General features: G+C 40.9%; 8 protein-coding genes across 8 annotated transcripts; 5 read left to right on the top strand and 3 right to left on the bottom strand. All coding sequences in view use genetic code 12, as the record gives it.

Moving 5' to 3' along the window:
* Positions 1-1,055: 1,055 nt before the first annotated feature.
* ACC1 (acetyl-CoA carboxylase) lies at positions 1,056-7,715 on the top strand (the record flags this gene model as incomplete). The annotated part of the gene is made up of 1 exon (XM_051753113.1): positions 1,056-7,715. The coding sequence occupies one exon, from the start codon at positions 1,056-1,058 to the stop codon at positions 7,713-7,715; it is 6,660 nt and encodes a 2,219-aa protein (XP_051607880.1).
* A 442-nt stretch (positions 7,716-8,157) lies between these two features.
* Positions 8,158-9,114, top strand: KGF57_003669 (S8 family peptidase; the record flags this gene model as incomplete). Its single annotated transcript, XM_051753112.1, has 1 exon — positions 8,158-9,114. One exon carries the CDS (start codon positions 8,158-8,160, stop codon positions 9,112-9,114), a length of 957 nt encoding a protein of 318 aa, XP_051607879.1.
* A 220-nt stretch (positions 9,115-9,334) lies between these two features.
* Positions 9,335-10,549, top strand: KGF57_003668 (S8 family peptidase; the record flags this gene model as incomplete). Its single annotated transcript, XM_051753111.1, has 1 exon — positions 9,335-10,549. One exon carries the CDS (start codon positions 9,335-9,337, stop codon positions 10,547-10,549), a length of 1,215 nt encoding a protein of 404 aa, XP_051607878.1.
* Positions 10,550-10,821: 272 nt separating this feature from the next.
* Positions 10,822-17,365, top strand: GSL2 (Gsl2p; the record flags this gene model as incomplete). The annotated part of the gene is made up of 5 exons (XM_051753109.1): positions 10,822-10,909; positions 11,006-14,989; positions 15,245-15,956; positions 16,491-17,139; positions 17,192-17,365. 5 exons carry the CDS (start codon positions 10,822-10,824, stop codon positions 17,363-17,365), a joined length of 5,607 nt encoding a protein of 1,868 aa, XP_051607877.1.
* A 275-nt stretch (positions 17,366-17,640) lies between these two features.
* Positions 17,641-18,003, bottom strand: KGF57_003666 (uncharacterized protein; the record flags this gene model as incomplete). The annotated part of the gene is made up of 1 exon (XM_051753108.1): positions 17,641-18,003. The coding sequence occupies one exon, from the start codon at positions 18,001-18,003 to the stop codon at positions 17,641-17,643; it is 363 nt and encodes a 120-aa protein (XP_051607876.1).
* A 207-nt stretch (positions 18,004-18,210) lies between these two features.
* Positions 18,211-20,973, top strand: PWP2 (snoRNA-binding rRNA-processing protein; the record flags this gene model as incomplete). Its single annotated transcript, XM_051753107.1, has 1 exon — positions 18,211-20,973. The coding sequence occupies one exon, from the start codon at positions 18,211-18,213 to the stop codon at positions 20,971-20,973; it is 2,763 nt and encodes a 920-aa protein (XP_051607875.1).
* A 131-nt stretch (positions 20,974-21,104) lies between these two features.
* KGF57_003664 (uncharacterized protein) lies at positions 21,105-22,322 on the bottom strand (the record flags this gene model as incomplete). Its single annotated transcript, XM_051753106.1, has 1 exon — positions 21,105-22,322. The coding sequence occupies one exon, from the start codon at positions 22,320-22,322 to the stop codon at positions 21,105-21,107; it is 1,218 nt and encodes a 405-aa protein (XP_051607874.1).
* Positions 22,323-22,886: 564 nt separating this feature from the next.
* KGF57_003663 (succinate dehydrogenase assembly factor) lies at positions 22,887-23,327 on the bottom strand (the record flags this gene model as incomplete). Its single annotated transcript, XM_051753105.1, has 1 exon — positions 22,887-23,327. One exon carries the CDS (start codon positions 23,325-23,327, stop codon positions 22,887-22,889), a length of 441 nt encoding a protein of 146 aa, XP_051607873.1.
* Positions 23,328-23,432: the final 105 nt, after the last annotated feature.

The following is a 23,432-nucleotide window of genomic DNA, read 5'->3' as shown; positions in this document are numbered from 1 at the left end:
GTGAGAAGAAAACCCAACAATACAACAAAATTATTTATGTTGGGAGTCAGGAAAGACAGAAACGCGACACACTCGCGGGAAAAAGGAATTACGACACTGGATATATTATTATACACAATATATCTGAAAGTTTTTGATGTACACTAGCAACAAAAAGCATGCTACGTATATATATACATATATTTTATACAACTAGTCTGCGTTGTGTTGGTGGTTCAATACATCAACCACGTCCTTTGTTGAAAAGGCGAATTCAACCAACTTGAGGAAAGCTGGACCAGTTTTTATCTGTTGTGTGTGTGTGCACTACCCACCAACACACATATATATACACACACACACTCTCTCTCTTTGTCTCAACAAAAAATTGAAAAATCAGAAAAAAAAAAAAAAAATAAAAAAAAAAGAACCGAAAAAAAAAATGGTCAACATTACACAAAGCTCGCATGTAGCATGTAGCATGCAAGCATCGGCTTAAATCTGAAAATTCATTCCATCCATATGTGGTATCCTTTGGGAAAGTTATATTATTTAACTGATCTACTTTCTTCTTCTTCTTCTTCTTCTTCAACTGTGCTTTATCTATATACTAGAATAATACAATCCCCCTTGTTTTTTTTTTCGTCTTTTTTTCGGAAACAACCAGAAGCAAACCCAGGCTAACTAGAAGGGATTTCACATCTACAACACACGCATCGGATCACCAAGCATTCATTAATTAATCATTAGAAGGTATGTGACTACTTGTCGTGTTAGTGTTGAAGAGCAGAGGTGGGCTCGGGGAGCGCATGAAATGAGGAACAGCTTGCACAAAAGATGAATTTGACTTCACCACCATTGCAACTGTAATTTTCCAGCTATCTGCCCGAAGCTCTCTCTCTCTCTCTCTACCTTTTTCGCGGCGTCGGTCTTTAAAAAAAAAGCACAACAACTTCAACACAAGGCACCGCAGCGCACACACACACACACACAATATCTACATGATATGGAAAACTAACATCACTAGATTTCTAGCATTTTACAAACCTAGGCAATTCCTAAGACATTTTCGAGTTATGTCAGAGTCACCAACTCCAAGCGCCGCGCTGGACTATTCCACGCTACACAGCAGTTTGGCTCCTCATTTTCTTGGATTGAACTCTGTAGCAAAAGCTGAACCATCAAAGGTTACCGATTTCGTTAAATCACACCAAGGACACACAGTTATAAGCCGTATCTTAATTGCAAATAATGGTATTGCCGCTGTTAAGGAAATAAGGTCCATCAGAAAGTGGGCATATGAAACATTTGGCGATGAAAGAGCAATACAATTTACGGTAATGGCTACCCCAGAGGATTTGGAAGCGAATGCAGAGTACATCAGAATGGCAGACCAATTTGTCGAAGTCCCAGGGGGCACAAACAATAATAACCATGCCAATGTCGATTTGATTGTTGATATTGCCGAAAATACCGACGCCCATGCAGTCTGGGCAGGTTGGGGTCACGCATCAGAAAATCCACTTTTGCCAGAAAGGTTGGCAGCATCACCTAAAAAAATTGTATTTATCGGACCACCAGGGTCCGCCATGAGATCTTTGGGAGATAAGATTTCATCCACCATTGTTGCACAACACGCTGATGTTCCATGTATCCCTTGGTCTGGAACAGGTGTTGACGAGGTCGACGTAGACCCAGAAACTAACTTGGTGTCTGTTTCTGATGATGTTTATGCAAAAGGTTGCTGTACAAGCCCTGAAGACGGATTGGAAAAGGCAAAACAAATTGGATTCCCTGTTATGATTAAGGCCTCTGAGGGTGGTGGTGGTAAAGGTATAAGAAAAGTTGAAAGTGAGGAGAATTTCATCACCTTGTATAAACAAGCTGCAAATGAAATCCCAGGATCGCCAATTTTTATTATGAAGCTTGCAGGAAGTGCCAGACATTTGGAGGTTCAATTGTTGGCAGATCAATATGGAACAAATATCTCCTTGTTTGGTAGAGACTGTTCTGTCCAAAGAAGACACCAAAAGATTATAGAAGAGGCTCCTGTTACCATTGCTAGAAAAGAGACATTTACTGAAATGGAAAAGGCAGCTGTCAGATTGGGTAAGCTAGTTGGTTACGTTAGTGCAGGTACTGTTGAGTACTTGTATTCCCATGCCGAAGACAAGTTTTACTTTCTTGAGTTGAACCCAAGATTACAAGTTGAACATCCAACTACCGAAATGGTTACTGGTGTCAATTTACCCGCAGCCCAGTTACAAATAGCCATGGGTATCCCTATGCACAGAATCAGAGACATTCGTACCCTTTACGGTGCTGATCCTCATTCTGCCACCGAGATTGATTTTGAATTTAGTACTGAAAATGCAGTTGTCAGTCAAAGAAGACCATCTCCAAAGGGCCACTGTACTGCTTGCCGTATCACATCCGAAGATCCTGGTGAAGGGTTCAAACCAAGTGGTGGTTCCTTACACGAATTGAACTTTAGGTCGTCGTCCAATGTTTGGGGATACTTTTCAGTTAGTAATCAATCGTCTATCCATTCATTTTCGGACTCCCAGTTTGGTCACATTTTTGCCTTTGGTGAAAACCGTCAAGCATCAAGAAAACATATGGTGGTAGCTTTGAAGGAATTGAGTATTCGTGGTGATTTCAGGACTACTGTTGAGTATTTAATCAAGTTGTTGGAAACTCCAGATTTTGAAGAAAATACCATCACCACTGGGTGGTTGGATGAATTAATTACCAAAAAGTTGACTGCTGAGAGACCTGATCGTACTGTTGCCATTGTTTGTGGTGCTGTAACCAAGGCACACATTCAAGCACAAGAAGAAGAAACCGAGTATATCCAATCATTGGAGCGTGGTCAAGTGCCTCATAAAAACTTGTTAAAGACAATCTTCCCAGTGGAATTCATTTATGAAGGCGAAAGGTTTAAATTCACCGCTACAAAGTCTTCATATGACACTTACACTTTGTTCCTCAATGGATCAAGTTGCACTGTTGGTGCTCGTCCCTTGTCTGATGGAGGTTTGTTGTGTGCATTGGGTGGAAAATCACACGCTGTTTATTGGAAAGAGGAAGCAGCAGCTACAAGATTATCAGTGGACGGAAAGACATGCTTGCTTGAAGTTGAAAATGATCCAACACAATTGAGAACTCCATCTCCTGGAAAATTGGTAAAGTATTTGGTTGAAAGTGGCGACCATGTTAATGCTGGTGATACTTTTGCCGAAATCGAGGTTATGAAAATGTGCATGCCCTTGGTGGCTCAAGAAAATGGTGTTGTTCAATTAATAAAACAACCAGGGTCAACAGTCAATGCAGGTGACATGCTCGCCATTTTGGCTTTGGATGACCCAAGCAAGGTCAAGCACGCCAAACCTTTTGAAGGAACTTTGCCAGAAATGGGTTCGCCAAATGTACGTGGCTCGAAACCAGCTCACAAATTTAATGACTATGCAGCAATTTTAAAGAATATTTTGAATGGGTACGACAATCAAGTTATTATGAATGCAACTTTGAAAAAAATTGTTGACGTTTTGAAAGATAAAGAGTTACCTTACTCTGAATGGCAACAATGTATTTCGGCATTACACTCCAGATTACCATTAAAGTTGGATGAACTTTTGGTCACTTTGATTGACAGAACTAGATCTAGAAATGCCGATTTCCCAGCTCGTCAAATTTTGAAATTGATTAGCAGAGCTGTTTCTGAAGACGCAGGTTTGAAGGATATCGTTGCACCTTTGGTCAGCATAGCAACGAGATACGAAAAGGGTTTGGTGGAACATGAGTACGATTTCTTTGCGTCCTTGATTGATGACTACTACAATGTTGAAAGTTTATTTGTGGATCCTAAAGTCAGAGAAGATGACGTGATTTTGAAATTGAGGGATGAAAACAAGTCTGATTTGAAGAAAGTTATTGAAATTTGCTTATCACATTCAAAAGTGTCAGCCAAGAATAACTTGATCTTGGCTATACTCGAGGAATACCAACCATTATTGCAATCCAACTCGTCAGTTGCCATGTCAATCAGAAACTCCTTGAAGAAGTTGGCTCTGTTGGACTCTCGTGGTTGTGCCAAAGTTGCTTTAAAAGCCAGAGAGATTTTGATACAATGCTCATTACCTTCAATCAAGGAGAGATCAGACCAATTGGAACATATTTTGAGATCATCTGTATTACAAACATCATATGGTGAAATGTATGCTAAACACAGAGAGCCTAATTTGGATATCATTCAAGAGGTTGTCGACTCCAAGCACATTGTTTTCGATGTCTTGTCGCAATTCTTTGTAAACACCGATGAGTGGGTAGCCATTGCTGCTGCCGAGGTTTATGTGAGACGGTCATATCGTGCTTATCAATTGAGTGAAATCAAGTACGACTTCCACGACCAATTGCCAATAATTGAATGGAAATTCAAGTTGCCCAACATTGCCAATTCGAGGTTTAACGCGATCCAGCAGCCTGCCACAGAGGAGGAGGAAAGTTCAGCAATGAAGTATTCCGCATCCGTATCAGATTTGTCCTTTGTTGTTGATTCCAAGACCGACCAAATGGAGAGAACAGGTGTTTTGGTTCCTTGCAGACATCTCGATGACGTGGATGAGATGTTGAGTGCTGCCTTGGAAAAGCTTCAACCTAGTGATGCATTAACTTTCCAAACTGGAGAAGAGCAGACTGAGTTGCTCAATGTACTCAATGTTGTGGTCAACAGCATCGATGGCTATGCCGATGAGAAGGAGTGTTTGCAAAGGGTCAACGATATTTTAGCAGAGTACAAGGAAGACTTGGTAAAGGCTGGAGTTCGTCGTATATCTTTTGTACTTGCCCACCAAGTTGGATCTTATCCAAAATACTACACATTCACTGGTCCCGAATATGAAGAGAACAAAGTTATCAGACATATTGAACCCGCTTTGGCTTTCCAGTTGGAATTGGGAAGATTAGCAAACTTTGATATCAAGCCGATATTCACCAACAATAGAAACATTCATGTTTACGAAGCCGTTGGTAAGAATGCACCTTCTGACAAGAGGTTTTTCACCAGAGGTATCATTAGAACCGGTGTCATAAAAGACGACATTAGCATTTCTGAATACTTGATTGCCGAGTCGAACCGATTAATGAGTGATATTTTGGATACCTTGGAAGTTGTTGATACATCCAATTCAGACTTGAACCACATCTTTATCAATTTTTCAAATGTTTTCAATATTCAGCCAGCTGAAGTTGAAGCAGCATTTGGCTCATTTTTGGAAAGGTTTGGTAGAAGATTATGGAGGTTGCGTATTACTGGTGCGGAAATAAGAATTGTATGTGCTGACTCCAAAGGTAACGCCCTCCCGCTTCGTGCTATTATTAACAATGTTTCTGGTTATGTTGTCAAGTCAGACCTTTATTTGGAGGTGAAGAATGCCAAAGGTGATTGGGTATTCAAATCAATTGGTCATCCAGGACCTATGCATTTGAGGCCTATCTCAACCACATACCCTGTCAAGGAATCTTTGCAACCAAAACGTTACAAGGCACACAATATGGGTACTACCTATGTTTACGACTTCCCTGAGCTTTTCCGTCAAGCAACACTTTCTCAATGGAAGAAGCATGGTCAAAAAGCGCCAGAAGACGTTTTCACCTCGTTGGAATTGATACTGGACGACAATGGTGGATTGACTGCTTTGGAAAGAGATCCTGGATCAAACAAAATTGGCATGGTTGGATTCTTGGTGACTGCAAAAACCCCGGAATACCCACGTGGACGTCAAATTGTCATTGTTGCTAATGACATCACCCACAAGATTGGTTCATTTGGTCCAGAGGAGGACAGGTTTTTCAACAAGTGCACTGAACTTGCTAGAGAAAAAGGTATTCCTAGAATTTATTTATCTGCAAACTCGGGAGCAAGAATTGGAATTGCAGAAGAGTTGATTCCATTGTTCCAAGTTGCTTGGAATACCGAGGGAAAGCCTGAAGATGGATTCAAGTATTTGTACTTGACACCAGAGGCAAAGCACGCTATTGATGAAGATGGTAGAGGCAACACGTTGGTGACTGAAAGAGTAGTTGAAGAGGGACAAGAACGCTATGTCATCAAAGCCATTGTTGGTGCCGAGGATGGATTGGGTGTTGAGAGTCTTAAAGGATCCGGGTTGATTGCTGGTGCAACCTCAAAAGCCTACAAGGACATTTTCACCATTACCTTGGTGACATGCAGGTCCGTTGGTATTGGTGCGTACTTGGTGAGATTGGGACAAAGAGCCATTCAAGTTGAAGGACAACCTATTATTTTAACTGGTGCTCCTGCCATCAATAAGATGTTGGGTAAAGAGGTCTATTCGTCTAATTTGCAATTGGGTGGTACACAAATCATGTACAGAAATGGTGTTTCACATTTGACTGCGAACGATGACTTGGAAGGTGTTGAAAAGATTCTAGAGTGGTTGTCGTATGTTCCTGCAAAGCGTGGTTTGCCAGTACCAATTTTGGACTCAAGTGACCATTGGGACAGAGACGTGGACTATTTCCCTCCAAAACAAGAGCCATTTGACGTTAGATGGATGATTGAGGGTAAGCAAACTGAAGATGGCTTTGAATCCGGGTTGTTTGATAAAGACTCTTTCCAAGAAACCTTATCAGGCTGGGCTAAAGGTGTGGTTGTTGGAAGAGCCAGACTTGGTGGTATTCCTATTGGTGTTATTGGAGTTGAGACCAGAACTGTTGAGAATTTGATTCCTGCCGATCCTGCCAATCCAAATTCCACGGAAGCGCTTGTACACGAGGCTGGTCAAGTTTGGCATCCAAACTCTGCTTTCAAAACTGCTCAAGCAATCAATGACTTCAACTACGGTGAGCAACTTCCATTGATGATCATGGCCAACTGGAGAGGATTTTCCGGAGGTCAAAGAGATATGTACAATGAAATTTTGAAGTACGGATCGTTCATTGTTGATGCGTTGGTTGATTTCAAACAACCAATTTTCACTTACATTCCGCCATTTGGTGAGTTGAGAGGTGGTTCTTGGGTTGTTGTTGATCCAAGTATCAATGAGGAGATGATGGAAATGTACGCTGATGTTGACTCAAGAGGTGGTGTTTTGGAAGCCGAAGGTTTGGTAAGTATCAAATACAGACGTGATAAATTGTTGGCCACGATGGAAAGACTTGATAAGAAATATGCCGACTTGAAGTCTAAAATGAATGATCCTTCCTTAACACCAGAAGAGCATGCAGAGGTTGGCCGTAAATTGACTGCTAGAGAAAAGGCTTTGTTGCCAATTTATGCTCAAGTTTCAGTCCAGTTTGTTGATTTGCACGATAGGTCGGGCCGTATGTTGGCAAAGGGTGTAATCAAGGGAGAAGTTAAGTGGACCGATGCTAGACGTTTCTTCTTCTGGAGATTGCGCAGAAGATTGAATGAAGAATATGTGTTGAATATGATTGGTAATCACCTCAAGACTGCCAACAAGTTGGAGAAGGTATCGCGTTTGAAGAGTTGGATGCCATCGGTTAATTATGATGATGATCAAGAGGTTAGTAATTGGATTGAAGAGCACCATAGCAAATTGTCAAAGAGATTGGATGAGTTGAAACACGAAGCTACTAGAGCTGATTTGATGAAGTTGATTGCTAGCGATTCCGGTGCAGCATTAGCCACTGTGAAGGAGTATCTTGAAAAGCTTCCTGAAGATGCAAAGAGAGATTTTTTAAAGTCATTATAGATTCTGTAGTCGATATAATTTAGAAATTTAATTTTGTTTTTGATTCTTCTGATTTCACAATATTTTTTGTTGATTTTTGTTTTTTTTTTTTATTTTTTTTGGCTTACTACTTTGCAACCAAAGTTTGTTATTCTTTGAAATGAGATGTTCCATTATACTACTACTTTCGCTGCTCACAGTACTTGCAAGCAGTGAGAGAAAGACGGCTTTCCTAATCAGTCTTAAACCTCAAGAAACACTCGATACGTTTATTTTGTATGATTCTTCCTACCCACAAGAACTACAAGTCAAGGACTCCATCACTAGATCATTTAAAATAGGCTCGTTTTCTGGGTTTGCAGGAGAGTTCACAGATCAAGTTCTCGAGAGATTGAAGAGATGCCCTCTAGTTGAAGAAATATGCCTCGACATTGAGGTCTACTCATTGGAGACACACTATCAAATGTTTGCACCCCGCCACTTAGCACGATTAAGCAGAAGAAAAAGGATGTTGCCAGTTCGAAAGTATCCTTTTGTTTACGATAACGAGTTTGCAGGAAAAAAAGTGAATGCTTATGTTATTGATTCTGGAATCTATATAGGACATCCAGAGTTTCAAGGGAGAGCAAGAACAGGAAGAGACTTTTCCAATGAAGGAGAAGGGGATCAAAATGGCCATGGAACACACGTTGCTGGATTAATAGGCGCAAAAACATATGGAGCAGCAAAAAATGTGGAGATATTTGATGTCAAGGCGTTAAATTCAGTCGGTACAGGCACGTTGAGCACGATTATTGCAGCCATCGAATTTGTGGTGAACCACCGATTGAGAAGCGACCGACCGGGTGTGGCAAATCTTTCCTTCGGTGCACATCACAATGCAATTTTAAACAGTGCGGTTGAACAAGCGACACGAACTGGAATCGTGTTTGTTGTGGCCGCTGGGAACTCAAATATTGATGCTTGCTTGATGAGCCCCGCAAGCTCACCATATGCTATAACTGTGGGAGCTATAAACGATCATGGAGACTCAATATCCGGGTTTTCAAATTGGGGGTCCTGTGTGGATATTTTCGCAAGTGGATCAAACGTAAAGAGTGTTGATTTCAAGAACATTTACAAATCGCTGGTTTTATCGGGCACCTCCATGGCGAGTCCCATCGTTGCGGGAGTAGTGGCGACCTTGTTAAGTGAAGGGATTGATCCAGGCTGTGTAAGGGATGTATTGCAAGACACTGCAACGTTAAATCGTATTGCAAAGGCCAGTTTGTACTTTAAACCAAATACTCCAAACAAAATAGCATACGTTGAGGTAGGAAAGGAAAACAACCCCAAAACCGACTTTCTGAAAATGGACAAAGACAGCGGGAGTGAATCGGAATATGAGTTAGAATCATATGAAAACCCCACTTTGCCTTAATACAACAGCGACTAAGTTTTTATAGTGACAGTTTCTTGTAGATATTTTCGTTAGGAAACTTTAACACACCTTACTGCGACTCTTTCGATTACACTATCAAGATTTCTGTTATGCTAGATTCCAAATCTTGTTATGTCCTAGAACCAAATTGTAGACATAAATAAGTCTGGATTTCCTCCCCTCCCAGTAGTAAAAAGTCTGAAAATTGCATTGCTCGGTAATGCTAATTAAATTTAACTTGCTACTAATTGCTTTGGTATGCAGCTGGGCAGCGGCGGATGAACCGTACTTTGTTTCTTTGAAAACCACCGAGACCTTGGACAATTTCATGGAATATGATCGTAAATACCCCAAACACCTCCAAGTGCAAGATCGTATAAACTCCTTGGTCTCAATTGGTGACTTTAAAGGGTTTGCTGGAAATTTCTCCAAGGAAGTGATTGACAGATTGAAGCGGTGTCCATTGATTCAAGATATAACAGAAGACTTGACTTTTAAAAACTTGGAGTATGAAATTCAGGATGATGCTCCCAGACATTTGGCTCGCGTTAGTAGAAGAAAGCGGTTAAGGCCAAATAAACAATATCCTTATATATACGACAATCAATTTATGGGTCAAGGAGTAATTGCGTATGTGATTGACTCTGGAGTTGAAGTGAACCACCCCGAATTCGAGGGTCGCGCTTCAGCAGGAATTGATTTCACCAATGAAGGTTCTGGAGACACAAACGGGCACGGCACTCATGTTGCGGGGTTGATTGGTTCGGCAACATATGGCGTGGCAAAGAATGTGAACATTGTTGAAGTCAAAGCTTTGAATAGCGAAGGGGCTGGTTCTTTGAGTACTGTTCTATCGGCAATTGATTTTGTAGTCAACCATCGTATTGAATCTGGCATGAAGGGGGTAGCTAATTTGTCATTGGGTGCATACAAGAACCATGTATTGAACAAGGCAATTGCACATGCCACTAAAACTGGACTTTTGTTTGTTGTTGCGGCAGGTAATTCCAACATTGATGCCTGCTTGACCAGCCCTGCAAGCTCAAAGTATGCCATCACAGTGGGGGCCATAGATGATTATAACGACTCTGTAGCAGGGTTTTCAAATTGGGGCAAATGTGTTGACTTGTTTGCCAGCGGTGCATTTGTGGAAAGCGTCAATGCAAAAAACCCTAGTATGTCGCTGGTTTTATCTGGCACTTCAATGGCATCACCCATTGTCACTGGCATGGTCGCAAATTTGTTGAGCGAAGGTGTAGTCCCCTCACAAGTGAAACACAAGTTGTTGAAGATGGCAGCCAAGAACCGTATAACAAAGTCGTCACTATTTTTGAGAAAACATACACCAAATAGAATCGTGTACAATGGTGTCAAGGAGAAAGCCCTTTTAGCGGAAAAATTGAGCCAAGATGAGGGTGATGAGGGTGATGAGTAGTGATGAGTAGTGATGATGGGCCCTTGGCATACAAAACAGGAGCACATTAGGCAGGGTTCCCATTTCCGTCTCTTGGCGATAAATAGATTTACACATAGATTATTTTAGAATAGATGGATTAAGTCTATTAATGCGTTAAGTGTATATTGTAAGCTTTACTGTGCAAGATTCATAAAAGGTTCCTTCTTTTATACGTTTCCCTTTTTTTTTTTTTACAACCAAGTTTCAGCTACTCCTTTCTTTTTATCAACACGCCCCTCTGTGGACCACAAATGGCAATCAAAAAGGGCAAGGATCTGAAAAGGATCAAGCAAGAATCAGATCCCATTGAGCTCTTAAAGAGAACAGCAACTGCGATTGGTATGAGAGGAAACTGGTTTTGATGCTGCTAAACCATTACTTTCTCTTTATTTTTTTTTTATACTAACATGTTCTCCCCCATTTTTTTTTCTTAAGACAATAATACCCAAGGCTATGCTTCAGGTTTCCCCTTGAGTGGGTTCAAAACTCCTCACTTTGATTCTAGGAAATGGGCTGAAGTGGAAAGGATTGGCTTCGGTGGCGATAAGGATTACCACTATAGAAACCCTGGAGAAACTTTGGCAGAGAATGATTACTACGATATATACTCAAACAAATTTGATCCATACCCTGCGTGGAACCCAGCCGAAACCGTTCCGATTACGAGGGAGGATATCGAAGCGGTGTTTTTGCAGTTGACTGCAATATTTGGTTTCCAATTTGATAACACCAGGAACATGTTTGATTACTTGATGAGGTTGTTAGATTCCAGGTCGTCACGGTTGGGGCCTGAACATGCATTGAGGTCCGTTCATGCTGATTATGTTGGTGGAATCAATTCAAATTTTCGGAAATGGTACTTTGCTGCCCAAATGGACTTGGATGATTTTGTTGGATTCGAGAATGTGAAAAATGGCAAGATCAAGGATTCAAATGAGCGTGTCCCCACTCTTGAGGTGGCTGAAGAGCAATGGATTGCAAATATGCAAGCACTTTCCCCCACGTATGTTGTGATACAATTGGGTTTGTACTTGCTAATTTGGGGCGAAGCAAACAATATTCGGTTTATGCCAGAGTGCATTTGCTTCATCTTCAAGTGCTGTAATGACTACTATTTTTCCATTGATCCAGATGTTCCAGTGGAGAGGGCCACGGTAAGCTTTTTGGATCATATTATCACTCCTTTGTACAATTTCTACCGAGATCAGTTGTACCGTCTTGTGGATGGAAGATATCACAGACGCGACAAGGACCACAGTAGTGCAATTGGATACGATGACATGAATCAGTTGTTTTGGCACAGTAAAGGGCTTGAGAGGTTGGTATTGGCAGACAAGCAGAACAAATTGATGCAGCTTCCACCAAAAGAACGATATGGTCGGTTGAATGAAGTGCAATGGGACAAAGCGTTTTACAAAACGTTTAAAGAAAAGCGAAGCTGGTCGCATGTTCTTACCAATTTCCACAGGGTGTGGGTTATTCATTTGTCTGCGTTTTGGTACTATTCAGTGTACAATTCTCCCACATTGTACACACGGAACTATCAGGCTTCGGTGGATAATCTTCCAACATACCAAACTCGATTGTCATTACTTTCCTTGGGTGGATCTGTTGCATTGATAATCAATTTGCTCAGCCTCATGTGTGAATTATCGTATATTCCTCGGAAATGGCATGGCGCTCAACCCGTTTTGGGTAGAATGCTAGCTACCTTACTTTTCCTCATGATCAACACCGCACCTAGTATCTATTTACTTGGTTTTAGAGATTTGGGAGAGAATTCAAAGACTGGCTTGACGATTGCTTCTATTCAATTCACGGTGTCTATTTTCATTGTTGGATACCTATCTGTTGTTCCATTGGGGAAGGCTTTTGCAAGAACCCCCAGCTCCAACGATCGCAAATATTTGCCGCAAGGATCATTTATTGTCAACTTTTATTTGCTTACAGATACTGACAAAATCGCTTCTCACAGTTTGTGGCTCGCTATTTTCATTTCCAAGTTTTTGGAATCCTATTTCTTCTTGACCCTCTCCATGAGAGATCCTATTCGCGAGTTAAGCATAATGAAGCATGTCACTTGCTCAGGAGAGACTTTGTTTGGCCTGTGGCTTTGTTCAAAACAACCTTATATTGTTTTGGGGCTTATCTACTTGACAAATTTAGTCTTGTTCATATTGGATACGTATCTTTGGTATATCATTTGGAACACATTGTTTTCGGTTTGTCGGTCATTTTATGTTGGTGTTTCGATATGGACACCTTGGCGAAACATCTTCTCCAGGTTGCCGAAAAGGATATTTTCCAAGATTATATCCGTAACCAACGAAAAGAGTTTGAAATCTAAGTCTTTGATATCACAGGTGTGGAACTCAATCATTATCTCCATGTACAGAGAGCATTTAATTTCGTTGGAAAATGTCCAAAAACTCATTTACAAGCTGATTGAAAACCCTGGCGCTGAAGGTGGAATAATATTGAAAGAGCCAATGTTCTTTGTCTCTCAAGAAGACCAATCCGTCAAGTCGACTTTATTTAGCAAGCAATCGGAAGCACAACGCCGAATCACGTTTTTTGCGCAGTCTTTGTCGACGCCCATGCCTGAAGTTGGGCCAATTCATTTTATGCCTTCTTTTTCAGTCTTGGTTCCTCATTATAGTGAAAAGATTATTCTATCCTTGAGAGAAATTATAAGGGAGGAAGAACAGTACTCGCATGTGACAATGCTTGAGTATTTGAAGCAATTACATCCCTTAGAGTGGAGTTGCTTTGTGAAGGATACCAAGATGCTTGCCGAAGAGTTTGAGTCTGATTCAGCATCAACAGATGATGCAAAGGATAAACTTGATGATTTGCCATACTACTCGGTCGGATTCAAAGTTGCAACTCCCGAGTACATTCTTCGTACTCGAATTTGGGCTTCACTCCGTTCACAAACATTGTACAGAACCATCTCGGGTTTTATGAATTACGCAAGGGCCATCAAGCTATTATTCGATGTCGAAAATCCAGATAGCACTGTTTTTGGCGACGGTTCCGAGAAAACTGAACATGCTGCTATAATGGCGCATAGAAAATTTAGAATCATTACTTCAATGCAAAGGATGAAATACTTCACACCCGAAGAGAGAGAAAACACTGATTTCTTGTTGAGAGCTTATCCAGAGCTTCAAATTTGTTATCTTGACGAGGAAATTGATGAAAGAACGGGCGAAGTTACTTTTTACTCGGCGCTTATTGACGGAAGCTGTTCCTTCATGGAGAACGGAGACAGGGAACCCAAATATAGGGTGAGATTATCTGGTAATCCCATTTTGGGAGATGGAAAATCGGACAATCAAAATCACTCTTTGATCTTTTGTCGTGGAGAATATATACAGCTTGTTGATGCCAATCAGGATAATTATTTAGAAGAGTGTCTTAAAATTCGAAGTGTTTTGGCTGAGTTTGAGGAGCCCACTTTTCCCTTGGATCCATACACGAATGAATTGGAAGGAGCTAAGCTGGCTTACCCCGTAGCCATTATTGGAACTAGAGAATACGTTTTTTCTGAAAACATTGGAATTCTTGGTGATGTCGCTGCCGGAAAAGAGCAAACTTTTGGCACATTATTTGCTAGAACGCTTGCCCATATTGGTGGAAAGTTACACTATGGTCATCCCGATTTTTTGAATGCGATTTTCATGACCACCAGGGGTGGTGTGTCCAAAGCCCAAAAGGGATTGCATCTCAACGAAGACATTTATGCTGGCATGAATGTTCTTCTTCGTGGAGGGAGAATTAAGCACTGCGAGTATATGCAATGTGGCAAGGGAAGGGATTTGGGATTTGGGTCTATTCTCAATTTCACGACAAAAATTGGTGCAGGAATGGGTGAGCAAATGTTGTCAAGAGAGTATTTTTACTTGGGAACACAATTGCCGATTGATAGGTTCTTGTCTTTCTACTATGCACATCCAGGTTTCCATTTAAATAATGTGTTTATCATTCTTTCGATTCAGTTGTTCTTATTGGTGTCTGCAAACCTTGCCTCCTTGACCAGAGAGAGCACTATATGCGAGTACGACAGGCACCGACCAATTACCGATCCAAAGAGACCCGCTGGCTGTTACAACTTGATGCCAGTAGTTCAATGGTTACAAAGATGTGTTGTGTCCATTTTCAGCGTATTCATAATATCGTTTGTTCCATTGGGAGTCCAAGAGCTTACAGAGAGAGGGTTTTACAAAGCCATCACAAGACTCAGTAAGCAATTTGCCTCATTTTCCCCACTATTTGAGGTATTCATTTGCAAGATATATGGCCATTCATTAGTGAGTGATATATCAGTTGGCGGGGCTCGATATCTTGCCACTGGGCGTGGATTTGCAACTATTCGAGTCTCATTTGTGACACTTTATTCCAGGTTCGCGGCAGAGAGTCTCTACTATGGGATAGTTTGTGGGATGGTATTATTATACTGCTCCATGTCTATGTGGATCACACTGCTTCTCTACTTTTGGATGTCGGTTATTGGCTTGCTCATTTGTCCTTTCTTATATAACCCCAACCAATTCGCATTGAATGACTTTTTTTTGGATTACGAGGAATTTCTACATTGGCTTCTCCGTGGTAACAGCAAAGCCAGAATATCTTCTTGGATCAACTTTACAAGATTGAAGCGGAGTAGGATAGTCGGTGTTAAGAGTAAGAGGATGAGCTTGAATGAGGAAATCAAAGTTGTTAGTGAAGTAAAGCCATCAAGAATCAAACTCATGCTTACGGAGTCGGTATTTCAGTTGTCTGTGATACTAATAATTGGCTTGGCTTATTTATTTGCAAACTCACAGAATGGTAATCCAAGGGCAGTGCCGGTCAATAGCATCTTGAGAATTGCAATAGTCGCTTTTGGGCCCATATTCATCAACTTTGTAATACTATTGGTATTGTTCATTATCTCCATTCTTTTTGGTCCCATATTCACTTTTTTTTGCAAAAAGCTTCCGTCCTTCCTTGCAGCGTTGGCGCATTTCACGGCTGTTTTGAATCACGTCTTCTTCTTTGAGGTGTTATGGTTCCTACAAGGGTGGGACTTCCCCAAAACGGTGTTGGGATTTACTTTAGCCACTTTAATTCAGTGTTGGTTTTTACAAATGACAACCATCCTATTTGTGTCTAAAGAGTTTCGTCATGATCGGTCTAACCGATCTTGGTGGTCTGGGAAATGGGCAACGGCGGGGTTAGGGTGGTACGTTATTACACAACCAATTAGAGAATTTGTTTGCAAAACTGCAGAGATGTCGTACTTTGTTGGTGATTTATTTGCAGCACATGTTCTTTTGTATTCCCAGATTCCAATTTTATTGATTCCATATGCAGACAAGTGGCACACTTTAATGCTATTCTGGTTGAGACCGGGATGCCAGATTCGTCCTCGAGTTTTGTCAAAAAGACAGAAGAAGAATCGAAGGTTACAGGCTGTGCTGTACTTTTTTGTATTCTTGATTAGCATTGCGTTGTTTTCTTTCATTTTCGTTGTTCCAACAATTTTGAATATGTATTTGAAAGTTGATTTGACGAGATACGTGCCACCTGCTTTCTTAAAAGTACAGCCCGTGGAATTCAGTAGCAGAAAAACGGGTGCTTTCAAGCATTTGCAGATAAACCATGTTTAGGATTTTTGTATCTAGCTATTTAGTGAATTGTTAGAGTGTTTAGGAATATTGCTGCTTTATGTGAAGTTGCAGCTGCCTAACTGTAATGCACCTCGGTAAATCTCTGCTGCAGCATCAGGTTCAGGTTTCAGGATTACAACTGGCACCAATTTTGCAACGAAATATTTTATTAATTTATTTTTTCTCTCTCTCGTATCGACTCTGATACCATTTGAAAGTGAACTTCACTGCGTGATGTCTGTTAGCGAATTGGAGGACGAGCTTAGTGCAATTGAAGCAATTTATCCAGACTCGGTGTGTAAGGAAGCTCCCCAAACTTATACATTCACCTCGCCCAATCACGAATCGATCAGGATTCAAATTAATTTCCCAACAAATTATCCTGATGAAGCTCCGGAATTGCTACTGCTTACAAATGAGAACAAGCTGATGTACACAGACACCGTTTACTTGGAGAAAGTAGTCCGGTCCATGGTAACGAAAGCTTTTGCTCCGGGCCAAGTGTTGATGTACGAGCTTCTAACTCAGTTACTGGAATTTCTTGACGAATACTCGGAAAAGCGCATTGAAAGCACCACAAGGCGACAAACTACCGAAGTGATAGAGAAGCCAGCCCTGAGGAACATATCACCTGCTGTGGATGAAGCTCCAGATTATAAGGACCACACGATCGATTGGGTGAAGTCGGATGTCATAAGTGATCGTCGCTCCACATTTGTGGCTTTTGCAAAAGCGGTGGAAAGTTTGGAGGATGCCAAATTGTATATAGATAGTCTCCTTCAAGACAGAAAAGTCTCAAAAGCGGCCCACAATATCTCAAGTTGGAGAATCAAAACAAAGGAGAACGTAAGGTATCAGGATTTTGACGACGATGGGGAAACAGCTGCTGGTGGAAGGGTACTACATTTACTCCAAGTATGTATTCATTGCTTGTAACAATTGAACAACTACTAACACTATGTACTAGATGATGGATGTATGGAACGTGGTCGTTGTTGTTAGTCGATATTTTGGGGGTGTGCATTTGGGACCAGACAGATTTAAACACATTAATGCGGTTGCCAGGGATGCTGTAACCAAAGCAGGGTTTTTAGAAGCTCATCATGCAGAGGATGCAGGAAATAAGTCTAAAAGAAAGTAGCAGATCCATTGTTTATCATGGATTTTGTTCGATGGTTGGTTGAAACTATGTCTGTGTTGGTGTCCAACCTTTCATTGGCCTTCCAACAACATCCTTTAGTTAAACTGGTTCTTTACTCTCACTTAATGGAGAGTTTCTCCGCAGAATAAGTGGCCTCATGTGTACTACCCTAAACCTTAACGAATAGCATCAGTATTACATTGTCAATACTACCCCCCAAATTTCCACGGCGAAGACAATATTAGTTACGGCATCAGCCTTTATCTTCAACAGTCTCAAATAGCTCGCCTCTTTTGACCTCTGTCAGGTGAGCCATCTGGTTTCCTTTTCTTCCAAAGGTTACTGAGCTCCCTTGTTTCATGTTGTTGTTCACCACTACCCAACACCTCTTTGTCATTCGGTGCCTGGAATTTCCGTGTCGTATAGTTTCGATCGTTTAGTATGGAACCGTATCCGAGGACCTCTACCTTAGGTGTATGCAGTGCCATTTTCAACACTTTCGCCAGATGGGGCAATGACCACTCCGACACATCCTTGAGCGTTCGCTTTTCTTCTTCACGACCCTCATTCACCTTTGGACTATCGGCCTTTTGCATGAATTTCATATTCATGACCCTAGTAGATAAACTTCCTGACATGGCTACTCTTTGCTACTCTTTGTTACTCTTTGCTACTATGTGTGTTGTGAAGACGTTGTTGTTGATGAAGATGGTTCCTCCACTAACGCTTCGAAGATCATCGCTTCAGGCAATAAAAAAAAAAAAAACAAAAAAAAAAAATTAATCTGAAAAATTAGCAAAGACATCCTGCTCCAACGAAGAACCACTTATCACATTCACATTCACATGAGGTCAGACTACAAGTTTAGTAACTTGCTTGGAACAGTTTACAAGAAAGGCAACTTATTATTTACAGAGGATGGAACCAAACTTTTGTCCCCCGTTGGAAATAGAGTTTCGTGTTTCGATCTAATAAGATCACAATCATTCACATTCAGCTACCAACATCGCAAGAATGTACAATGCATGGCATTGAACAAGCAAAACACACTTTTGATTTCCATTGATGAAGATGGCCGAGCAATTCTTTTGAATTTTGTTTCTCGAGTGGTGCTTCATCATTTCAACTTCAAATCGCGGGTGAACGCCGTTGCTTTTAGTCCTTGTGGAAAGTACTTAGCCGTCGCTGTTGGCAAGTTTGTCCAAGTTTGGAAAACACCAGACTTCACAGAGGATAGACAATTTGCACCATTTGTGAGGCACAGAATATACCTGGGACACTTTGATGATGTGTTGAACATCTCCTGGTCGCAAGATTCAAGATTTTTTATCAGCACAAGCAAGGACATGACAGCAAAGATTTACTCTCTAGAGTCTGAAGAGAGAGACGTTGCAAGAACTTTTTCTGGACATCGTGACTATGTTGTGAATGCATTCTTTAGTAAAGATCAAGAAGTAATCTACACAGTCAGTAAGGATGGAGCTTTGTTTAAATGGGAATACACAGAGTCACCAGAAAATGACACTGATGAGCAAGGGGAGCACACTAAACTGGATTGGAGAATCACTTCAAAAAACTTTTTCTATGCTAATGGGAAACTCAAATGTGCCACGTTTCACGCCAACTCTTCTTTATTGGTTGTCGGCTTCTCCAATGGTGAGTTTAGAGTTTATGAGATTGGCGATGATTTAAATCTTATTCAACTGTTGAGCATGGGTCAAAATACGATAAACACAGTGAACATTAACAGTACTGGGGAATGGCTTGCTTTTGGGTCCTCAAAGTTAGGACAGTTGCTAGTTTATGAATGGCAAAGTGAGTCGTACATTCTCAAGCAACAGGGTCATTTTGATGCAATGAACACTCTTTGCTATTCTCCAGATGGCTCTCGATTGGTCACCGGCTCAGATGATGGAAGAATAAAAATTTGGGACGTTGCTTCAGGGTTTTGTTTGATGACCTTTACCGAGCATACAGCACCAGTCACGCAAGTTCAGTTTGCAAAGAAGGGACAAGTCTTGTTTTCTTCATCATTGGATGGCACGATACGTGCATTTGACTTGATTAGGTTCAGAAACTTCAGAACATTCACTGCCACATCGAGGATTCAATTCAATTGTGTTGCGGTTGATCCTAGTGGGGAAGTGATTGTGGGTGGGTCTCAAGATAGTTTCGAGATTTACGTTTGGTCTGTGCAGACGGGAAACTTGTTAGACTCTTTAACCGGCCATGAGGGCCCCATTTCGTGTCTATCTTTTGGTCAAGAAAATTCCATACTCGCGTCTGCATCGTGGGACAAAACTGTTCGAATTTGGAACATATTTTCAAGAAACCAGTCAGTAGAACCAATTGAGGTACTGAGCGATGTTTTGAGTATTGGTATGAGACCCGATTGCAAAGAATTGGCGGTTTCAACTTTAGATGGACATATTGCGGTTTATGATGTCGAGGACGCTAGACAGTTGCATTTGATTGATGGAAGAAAGGATATCATCAGTGGTAGATACCTTGAAGATCGGTTTGTGAGTAAAAATTCAAACCGTGGTAAGTATTTTACTACAATTGCATACTCCTTTGATGGTCTAACCTTGTTAGCTGCTGGTAATAATAACTCGATCTGCATGTATGATATTGAAAGTGAAGTGATGTTGAAGAGATTCATTGTGTCGGAAAACATGTCGATTGATGGTACCCTTCAGTACTTGAACAGCCGTAAAATCACTGATTCCGGAATCAACGCCGATTTGATAGATAGGGATGGCGAAAACAGCGATTTAGAGGATCGTCTTGATAATACTTTACCAGGGTCTCAAAAAGGTGGCGACCCTAGTCAGCGTCGAACAAGACCAGAGATTCGAGTCACTTCGATTAATTTCTCCCCAACCACGTCGTCATTTGCCGCAGCAACCACTGAAGGATTAATGATTTACTCGATTAATCAAGAGTTGGTTTTTGATCCATTCGATTTGGACATTGATGTTACTCCGGATTCTGCTTTGGAGTCTTTGAAAGAAAAGGAGTACTTGATTGCATTGATTATGGCGTTGAGGTTGAATGAGGGGTATGTGATCCATCAAGTGTTGGAGGCCGTGCCTCTACCAGATATCAAGCTCGTGTGTCAAGACATACCTGAAGTTTATCTTGACCGAACTCTTCACTTTATTGGAGAGCTATTAACTAAACAAGACTCTCCTCATATCGAATTTTACTTGATATGGGTTAGATGCATTTTATCTCTGCATGGGAGATTCATTGCGGCTCACAAATTTGAATTCCGTTCTTCGTTAAAATTGTTGTCACGTTATTTGAGTAAAGTAGCCAAGGAAGTGGTTAGTGTCGGGAAGAGAAATGAATTTTTGATTGGATTTTTGAGCACCAGCAAGAAGTTGGCTCAAGAAGAATCCATTGTGGAGGATACGTCGGAGCTGGATAGTGGTGAATTTGACAATGCTGAGAGTGACATTGAAGCTTATGACGATGAAGATGATGAAGATGAAGATGATGATGTTGATGAAGAAGAAGAGTGGATGAAACCAAATCCCAAGTCTTTGCCAACTCAGGATGCATTCGCAGGTGTTGATAGTGATGACGAAATGATAGAGGTATAGAAAAAGTTAGTTAGTGAAGGTGCGTTTTACACAAGTAGTATTAGGTTGTATTATACATCTCCTCCCTTCCTTCTCCCTCCCCGTTATCGTAGCTCTTAAACAGCGCCGATCCAATTGAATACAACTATTCATTACTCCTCATCTTGTCTCTTCAAAGCTCGCAAAAGTTCCAACCCTTTCACAAGTTGGTTTTCTGCTTCATTGAAATCTTCAAACTGTAATGCCGAGTTGGCAAATTTGGTGTGTTTTTGTATTTGAGCTACTGCATCGTCGCGATTAAGAATTGCTTTTATGTTTTCCTTGCTAAGAGGTTTTTCGTGGACTCGAGTAGGTTTTGAGCTAGTTACCTCAGCTTTGGGCGCATCCGTGCCATCTTGATCTGATTTTGGAGGAAAAACTTGTATTGTTCCAGACTTGTTTATGTGACCAATATCGTCTGTTGGCAAATACTTCGGCGCTTGTGGAAGTTTGACATTTTCGTCTGCATCAGAGTCATCGTCGGGTTTGAAATGTGGTGCACCAGGAAGATTCACCCCAGGAATACCATTTTCTGCATCAATGTGCCGTGATGAGCTATCGCCGACAAGGTCATCTGTTGTATCATGGGGTTTGCTGGCATCATTTGTATGTAGTACAGTGTCAGTTTCATCATTCAATCCGGTGTGCCTACTTTCTGCGGTGTCACTTTCGACTTCTTCATCTTTGACATCTTGGGTTGTGCTTAATCTTTGCAATTCCTCATCTAATTCCTTTTCCAAGTCCGCATTGCTTGAAGGTTCATTCTCCTCAACCTGGATTTCATCTTTAACCAACTTAGTCAATTGGTATTTCAAAACCTTTAGCTTCTCCTTATTTACGACTTCAAAATCGCTCCAATTTGTAATCTTGGAGCCAAAAACTGCGCCCAAGTCAATTTCGTTACTCGAACTCTCAAACACCTCAAGTATGTTCAAGAAGCACATTGCAGCTCTAAATTTGGTAACTAATTTAGACTTGTTTTCACTCCTATATGTTTTTAGGCTTTCAAGACACAGGTTGAATAGCCCGTATGCAAATTTCAATGCGTAGCGAAAGGACAAATTCTTGTCGTTTAAAACCGTGTGAAGCTCTTCATCTTCTGTATCTTTCTTTACAGATTCGGTGTCATCCAAGAGCTTTATCGTGAATTCCTCATTATCTTTCGATTTGGTATGTATCTTGTTGTTCAAAATATACTCAAGTACAAAGATTTTGCTGTAGTAACTGATGATAGGCTCTGCCTCTTCAAGTTCGATTGCTCGTTGAATGTAAGGGCTTACATTCTTATCTGGCCTAAGTCCATCCGGGATTTGATCTATTGAAATTGACATTGTGAATGAGTCACTAGAGGAGATCATTTTTGATTGATTGCCATTCCAAAAAGGATTGTTCAGTAAAATCAACCACAAAAGTCTTCAACTTTATTGGCACGTGACACCAACAGTGTAGGTTATAACGATGGCAATGTTGTATATATTCTCATGTTTTCCAACGTACTTCGATATAGATGCCCTTTACACTCATTTGTTAGCTATAGGTCAGTTGCACTCATCTTAACAGCACTTGTATACTTCGTCGTCGCTTGTGTGCAAATACTAACAATCTTTTGAAGATTCGAGTTCTAACAATTTTCGAACTTGACCGAAGGGGTCGCCTCCTCAAAAGCTCGCTATAGTTACATACGATCACTCTACTTCCATTTTACACAACTTGTAATAATACGTTTCGTGGCGATACGCAGGCCATGTGAAGCCAAACGGATTTACAAAACGGATTTTTTTGATGATACGAATTGGTGGGGTACTTTACTCATCTGTCGAATAACGTCCCAGAAGGCAATAGAGAAGCCGTCAGTGTGGTTGGCAGAGAAATGAATACTTGTCTTTTATTCATATTTAATTATATTCATGTAATTCGGGCATTCTTAAGATGACACGCTCATTGTTTTCGGCTTCCTGCTGCAACAATTTCAAAATTTTGGAGTTTTGCCATTTTTCAGGCAACGGGGTGACGGAGTAGTTTTTCGTTGCCCAATAGTATATATCCCAGTCAGCTTCGTCCAATAATTTGTCATATTCATCCAACTCTGCATCTGACATTTGTTTGAGATATTTTTTTGCAAACCTGCTCAATAACAAATCACTCTCCAAGATACCTCTTTTTCTTGATTGGTAGATCAACCTTGCACGTTTGATATCAGCGGTTTCCCCGGTACGAACAATGGGTGCAATTTTCAACTCGATCGTGGTATCGATTGGCGGGTTCTGGGGTTTACCTTTATTGGCGAGGGACAAAGTTGATTTGGAGAACTGCCTTTTTGAAGCGAACCTGAACATATTGAAAAAAAGCAGAAGACGGGGTGGGGTAATGCCGAAATAGGATACGGTAGGATATTGTGATTTGTAACAAGATTGAGTGAAGATGTGTAGATGGAAATTTAA

The sequence above is a fragment of the Candida theae genome (assembly GCF_024610275.1).
Source record: "Candida theae strain CBS 12239 chromosome Unknown scaffold8, whole genome shotgun sequence".
Lineage (NCBI taxonomy): Eukaryota > Fungi > Ascomycota > Pichiomycetes > Serinales > Debaryomycetaceae > Lodderomyces > Lodderomyces theae.
Note: the sequence above shows the minus strand (reverse complement) of the source record. Positions and strands in the feature narration are given on the sequence as shown.